The 7,723-nt window shown below is 32.4% G+C and overlaps 2 protein-coding genes across 2 annotated transcripts; both read left to right on the forward strand.

The window, feature by feature from the left end:
* The first annotated feature begins 1,057 nt into the window (after positions 1 to 1,057).
* LOC107853835 (protein SAMBA) lies at positions 1,058 to 5,359 on the forward strand. Its single transcript, XM_016698825.2, has 3 exons — positions 1,058 to 1,407; positions 4,886 to 4,996; positions 5,107 to 5,359. Exons 1-3 carry the CDS (start codon positions 1,242 to 1,244, stop codon positions 5,169 to 5,171), a joined length of 342 nt encoding a protein of 113 aa, XP_016554311.2. The 5' UTR covers positions 1,058 to 1,241; the 3' UTR covers positions 5,172 to 5,359.
* Positions 5,360 to 6,004: 645 nt separating this feature from the next.
* On the forward strand, positions 6,005 to 6,811 carry LOC107853834 (mitogen-activated protein kinase kinase kinase 20-like). The gene has a single exon (XM_016698824.1). The coding sequence runs from the start codon at positions 6,005 to 6,007 to the stop codon at positions 6,809 to 6,811; it is 807 nt and encodes a 268-aa protein (XP_016554310.1).
* The last annotated feature ends 912 nt before the right edge of the window (positions 6,812 to 7,723 follow it).

A 7,723-nucleotide genomic window follows, 5' to 3' on the forward strand; every position in this document is an offset into this window, starting at 1 on the left:
ACATAAATCCCGACAGTTTAAAGCTTAATTACAGAGAATCTCGACGTTTTGCATAATTATCAAAAATCTCGATTTTGGGTATGTCGAGATACATAATTAGCTTCCGATATATTTTTCTCGATTTTGGGTCTATGAGATACATAATACATTCACGAAGCTGCATCTTTTTTTTTTTTATAAAGATACATAATTAGCTCTCGATACATACAATGAAGTTATTTTGTAAGGATAAAAATTTGTATAAATATAATAAGTTAAGGTGTATGTTTATGTTATTTTTTGATTTATTAATGCGATATCCTATTTATGAACTATGACTTAGTTAAGAATGATGAAAAATTTAATAGTTTTCATAATTTGTGAGATTTTTCTATTTTTGAAAAAAATACAAATTAAAAAGTCCAAATTACGTCTCCAAACAAAACTTCAACTTGATTTCATACCATAATTTCAATTTTTAAATAATGATTTCATATTGCATGATAAATATGCCCTCAATATATTAATTTTTTAAATTTAATTTTACAATCACTTAATGAATTCAACCATAACAAAGTTGTTAAAATGCTACCAATTTGGGCATTTTGGTGAAAATACTATTTCACTACTACTATTATCAATCTAGACTAAATATTTTGTTATTTGTCATGCACCATTAAATAGTTGATGGAAACTAAGAATGCTAATATGACAAATTTGGATGATCAAAACTCCTAGAGATTTCTCTGGGGTTGTCATAATTTTCTTTTATACGAGTCAACTGATATAAATTTTGATCATTATTTTATAAATGTAGATTATCATTATATTATCTATCGAAAATCGTCTTTCTACTTTATTTGAGGTAGCGGTATAATCTGCGTACACTCTATCCTCTCCAAACCCTATTATGTGAGAATATACTAGGTATGTTGTTGTTATTGTAAATTGACATCATATTAATATAAAAAAATTATTCTATAGTATTTTTATATAGATTTTAAAAATCAAAATTTTAATTTTAAAATATTAAATTAATTTAATATAATTTAACTTTAAAACTTGATTACATCTCTCTCGAAAAGCAAACTTGACAACTAAAAAGAGAAGGCCTGAGATTTGAGGGACCATTGTGAATGCCAATACAAACATAGGGAAACATTGTGGTCATTTCTCAAAAATTCAAATTGATAGCCATAATCCTAATTCTATAGGGTTTTGTGAGTCTTTTGAATGTGAATATTGGAGCGAAGGGAAGGAGCATGAGCACCGGCAGTTCGCTGACATCATCACCGGCGAGGTCATCGAGTTCAACGATGGCGATGATCGGAGGGAATGCGGGACCCGCATCATCTATAGCCGTTGATGATTTCAACTTCCCAACTGATCTCATCTCCATTCAAGACCGCAAAGACGAGGCTCTTCAAGGTCGCTACAATTTTTTAATCTAATTTCTTCTTTTTCCTTTGGTTTAATTTTCTACTTTAGCAGTTATAATTATACTCCGTTTTAATTTATTTGGCCTATTTTTGACTTGAGTTTGAAAATAAAAAATGTTTTGAATATCGTGGCTTTAAATTAAAGAGATGTCAAAATTAATTAAAATGTCCTTTATTCTTGTGGTCAATATGTCAGTTGGAAATTTGAACCGGACTAAAAAGGAAACTAGGTTAAACAAATTGAAATGGAGGGAGTATTTGTTTTCATGTAAAAAATGTGTGCTTGAAAAAAGATGTAATTTAATTTGCAAATCAGGTGCTTAACAATACGAGTAATTGATTATCTTATGTTGTTGAACATTTTACTGAATGAAGGGTAAAAAACACACCGAAAGTATCCTGGTTTTTGAGTTTCATACCTGAACTATAGGTGTGCGTGTTTCCCATATGAACTATCACCAACTATTTATCAAAACACACTTCAACTATTAATTGTTTGAGTTTCATACCCGACTCTCTGGTAGGAAAAATGAACAATTAATAGTTTAGGTGTGTTTTGACAAATAGTTAGTGATAGTTCAGATAAGAAATTACACCTGATAGTTTAGACTACGTTAGGTATGTTTTTGACCATTAACTCTATTTTATTTTAGTCTACTATTTCATGTGATAAAATACAACAACAACAACACACCTAGTGTATTCCCACAAAGTTGGGTCTGGTCATGTTATAAAATACGGTAACAAATTTCTATGTTGCTCAGGCTTTCCAAAAATGTTGTCTACGCATGTCTTATTGGAAGAAAATAGAAAAGGAAGGCCTAGTCGGATCAAAGAAACAAGCGGGCTGATCACTAAATAGATACAAATAGGTGCAAATTCAAAGATCCTCCAAAAATGCACTATTTTTCGAGGATCCGACACACACCTATCGACAATTTTGGAGAGTCCGAACAACATTGACAAATTTTATTGCAAGAACTTTCTTGTACATTGAAACTTGCAAACATTATGATGGTATACAAAGTTCTAGTCTTGAAAGTGGTAACATGTTTGTTACAGATTACATGTTATGGTGTAGTATAGTACAGCACTTGTGTTTTATTAGTAGGTGAAAATGTTGATAAAGCTCAGTTTTAAGTTTGTATACTTTTTTGTTTTATTGTCATGTCTATTATGTTCTATATAGAGTGAAAAAAATAATTTTCGTTGATTCTAACAATTTTTTTATGTGACTAGTTGGTTAAATGTTGTAAATCCTTCTTTTCTATAATAAGTAAAATGCATACTTTTGCATCCAGTGGATACATTTTATTATGCAGTAATAAAGTTGTATTCCCTTTTCATAAATGTGTGTAAGCAAATTGCTTGTATATCTAGATCGATCTTGTTGTTATATAGGTAGTAATAAAGCAGATAATGTCTGCTGGTAACTTTGTTTATAGAAAGTAAAAAAGCAAGTAAAAATCTTGTTACTTATAAAAGAAAGTCAAAATACTGTCTGCAGATTGTATCGTTCTTATAAGTTTTGCTGTTCTATAGTTTTAAATTGTTGGTTTAGATATATACCGATAATAAATTTTGAGTAAATTCACTTGTTAATAATTGAAGTGAGTTATTTCACTCTCTCCGAAACATATCTAATTTTATATGGCTCCTTGTGGACTTTGAGGAGCACCATATTTCTGATCAAATGACTAAGTAGCAAGGATGTATGCATAGATTATCAGGCATCATACCCTGGGCTGGGTAAAAATGATAGGAATAATGTTTCCAATAGGTGAAGTGTGATGCTGATTTGGTTTATTCTTGTAGAAATCAGGTAGTGAGACTGATGATTGTGGTTGTGAGTGCTCTGATCATTAGAAGTATGAATGTCAGACTGGATATTAAAGGATTAAGTTAGTCTTACATTTTATGCTAGGAAAATTCAAGTCGATGTGTTTCGTTTATTCAAATACTGGCGCCTTTTTCTTTGTAGTTGGTGGAAATTGCTGAAAGCTCCTTTAAATTTAGTGACATTGACTCCATATTTGTTAGACAGAAGACAGAGATATTAAGAGGATACGTCTCTAAGTTTCCCTACGAAATAAGGGATGTTGGTAAAGCCTTGCTGTTTTTCAATTTTTTTCTGAAGAAAAACTTAGAAGCCAATCGTCTACTGGTTTAGTTTATTTTCCTTAGATGGAAGTAATAGAAGTTGAGGACCACCTAAATGAAGATACCCTGGTAACTCTCAAGTAACGCATGTGCCAACATCATGTTGAGAACGCATTCAATGTGTTTCACTTACCCAAAAAAATATTTAAGAAAAATTAAAACTGAAACAGTGTGTTTCATTAGGATCCCTTAAGCGCTGAGTGATTGATGAACTACACATCGAAGAGACCATTGTTTATCCTATCAGATTTTCATCACTTATAATCTCTGCTAGATGTTATTTAGCAAAGAAATATTTGTAGTTCTTCCTACTTTTTGGTTTAATTATTTTCAATTTTTGACTAGATGGTTAAAACCATGCATCTAGAACAGCCCCACATCCTAAAGTTAGTTTCATAAACGACGAAGTAAACGATAAGTGCTTGTTATTTGTACATGAAAGTAAGTAAAGATAAAAAACTCATGCGAACTGTATTTCAGCTGGTTATATCTATTATACTGATGATTTTTCTTTTTTGGTAAAGCTATTATATTAAGGATTTTAGCATGTCGTCGTATGTGAGGTGTCAAGATACTTAATTTTGTGCCTTATACTAGGTTTCTCATTTTTATATTCGCAATGCTACACTGTCTTAAATCTGTCAGGACTTCAAGAAGAGTACTCATATTTGTTGTTTGATAACTTTAGCTGTTCGTTTAGGTATATCAGATAACTTTTGATCCAAGAACCTAATGTGTTTAGGGTTATTGTTAAGTAATCTTTTGTCGGTATATTGAGCTCATTTGCTCAGTTTTATCATCTTTTGGCATTTACTGCTCGAGAAAGGACCTAAATGGTTCATGTGACTGTTTCTATCTGATGAAATTAAGTTTCTGCCTTTCTTTTAGGCCATCAGTACTTGGAGTATAGGTGGGAGATTTTGGGTAGCAGAGCAGTGTCACCACAGATTAAGCAAATTGAAGTTCTTAGCTCTATAAAGCTTGATGACATAATTGTTAATTAGGCAAACACTAACCAAAACAGCATGAGTGGTTCATTACCTCACTTTTTGCATAAAATAGTATAGCTTGCAAATAGTCAGAATGTTTGGCCACTGAATTTGGCTTCTTCAGTTGTTTGAAACAATTTTTTTATCGAACTGAGAAAGGCAATGCCTATAGTCTTTGTGGTATTTTCTCCCGTCTTATTAGTGGAAAGATGAACTACATTAGTCATTCTTTATCCAAGAAATTCAGTTGTTAGCTGATGATATAGTTTATTTCAGTTTTTATTCAAAGAATTAAAATTCTCTTTGTTCTGTTTGCAGTTCTCAAATCTGATCTAATGGCTTCACTGAACAAAGAGGTTAAATCCCTTGACGAGGATAGCTGGATGTTTGATGGACCTAGGTCTTGCATTCACAGGATTTCTAGGCCAGGTAGCTCGCGAAGAGCATAATGAGAGTAACATTCATTTAGGGAACTTGACGTTTTCATTTAGACGAGTTGATGATAGTGTAACTGATGCCTTACTCTATTGCATTTACAGGTCGTCTTCACAAACATGTAGAAATTGGGAAGCAGAATTCTAAGTTGGCAGCCACATTAAAATGAGGAATTTTTCTTGCTGAGAATTGTAATAGAATATAGTCTTTATGTTAATGATTTAATTTTTGCTACAATGATTTTGCCGAAGCTTGAATTTCATGGCTAGATTTAGGAAGTACCCTTTCAATGTCAAATATGGATTTGTCTTTGGAGCTATTAATTAGCCGTTTGGCCGTGAAAATCAGTTTTTTCAACTTTCTTATTCTTGCTTTCTCAACCTTCTATCATTTGAATATGAAAATAAATTCTAATGAAATGTAATATAGAGAGTCTACCAAAGGGAGGATCATATTAGTTTCCCAACCGTGGGAACAACATATAACAACTACATATTAATTAGTACAACTGCATTGTGAAATTATGTATTTAAGAATATTGTTTCTCTAAGCTTGCCCCTCTTTAAAGGGGCTTACGAATGAGGCGAAGTGATCGCGCTAATGGAAAAATGCAAGCCTCCTAGGTCCTGATTTTTCAGTCTTTTTTCCTCCGCCTTTCTCTTGTAACTTTTTCTGATTTTTAAATATGCTCCATAAATTTTATTTCACAAAATATAAAATTTGCTGTTTCCAAAAATTATTTGATCTCTCAATGGCACGCAGCACAGGTATGGGAGTAGTAACATGGTGCACTAGCTCTCTACATTTTTTTTTACATAAATGTACTGATTTAATTGTCTTTTGAAAATAAAGTTACCAAAAATACAACACTGTTAATTTAAGGAAACCTTCTCCACATCAAGTTAGGAGAAGATATTCTATAAAAAAGCAGCTACCTTTTGTTAAGTTATTGTTCACAATCATTCTATTACAAAGTACTAACAAGAAATTGAAAATATTATCATGGATAAGTGGATGAAACTTTTCCTTCTTGGTGCTGGCTCTTACGGCAATGTCTATTATGCGGTGAAGTTCCATTCTTCTTCTTTATCTGCTGAAGTTGCTGCTGTTAAGTGTTCAGATTATCACCGTACGAATTCACTTGAACTTGAAGCGAAAATCTTGACAACTCTCAAAGGCTGTCCAAACGTGATCCAGTCCTTTGAATCATCCGTCAGCATGGCTAATGGTATTCCAACTTACAATCTGTTTCTTGAATATGCATGTGGTGGATCGCTCCATGATTTGATCATCAATTCGAAGAAAGGGATGATGAAGATGTCAGAATTGGAAGTAGGTTTCTACGCATATCAACTCTTGAATGGTATTCAACATGTTCATAAGAAAGGGTGGATTCATTGTGATATTAAACCTGCTAATATTTTAGTTTTCGACAATGAACGTGGTGGGATGCACAAATTGAAGCTGGCCGACTTTGGATTATCATTGAGAGTTGATGATGGGATGGCATATATGACTGGACGTCCATTGAGCAATCGCGGGACTCTACTTTATGCGCCTCAAGAATCTTTGACGTGTGGTTATCATTCCAAAGCTTATGATATATGGTCGATAGGGTGCACAGTGGCGGAGATGATGACTGGGAGTCGCGTTTGGAATAGTCGCGGTACAAAGGAATATTTGGAGTGGCAGATTATGAATAAATATCCCGTGATTCCGAGTATTGTTTCTGAGAATGCCAAAGATTTTTTGCACAGGTGTTTCATAAGGGATCCTCTAAGAAGATGGACGTCGGAACAGCTAATGTAACATCCTTTGATTCAGCAAGCTTTATGTAATGTGTCAATGTCAATGCCATAAACTCAAGGGAGGATCGCCAGGGTTAATCCTTTTGGTTGCCGAATTCCATATCTAGAAAAGGACTTCATCAATTTACTCTTTCAAAAAGCAGTTTTAAGAGACAACGGATCGAATAGGAAAGCAACAATGTAGCATATCGCTTAGGTGAAGCCAAATTTTGTGTAGTACTTGTCAAAAAGAGTAATATAGTATCCATTCTAGTTGTTAGCAAAATCTCCTCGGATGTATAATTTTCTATCAATTGTTAAATCTACAATTTTCAAATATAACATGGTGTTATATATATGTAGTTGCTTGTTTCTTTTGAATGACGTCAACTAGATTCAATTATTGTAGCTAGATTAAGCCTGTCAAACGGGCTGGACTGACCAAGCTCAGCCCGGCCCACTTACAAAAATTGATTTGATGCGGCCTGGTAAGCCTTAGGGTCCTGGGTTTTGGGCCGGACTTTTTTATTGATTTGGGCTCAGTTAACCCGGTTCGGACCAAACCCGATTAAATTGTTTTTTTTTTTTTAAATGGATTTAATTATAACTTAGTTTTAATATATTATTAATTTACTATCAAGTATTATTAATTTATATGTGTATATATATATTTTCTATAGACGTATAGATTTAACGTATACATGTGTATATGTTTTGAAAATTAATATATAACTATATATATAATTATATATTGTAGTATATATATATATTGTAGTATATTTTATTTAAAGTAGTACATATATATTGAATGATACGTAGATATGTGTATATATCTTCTATAGGCGTATATATTTAACGTATACATGTGTATATGTTTTATAAATTAGTATATAACTATATATATAGTGTGTGTATATATTGTAGTGTATATATA

The sequence above is a fragment of the Capsicum annuum genome, chromosome 1 (genome assembly GCF_002878395.1).
Source record: "Capsicum annuum cultivar UCD-10X-F1 chromosome 1, UCD10Xv1.1, whole genome shotgun sequence".
Taxonomy (NCBI): domain Eukaryota; kingdom Viridiplantae; phylum Streptophyta; class Magnoliopsida; order Solanales; family Solanaceae; genus Capsicum; species Capsicum annuum.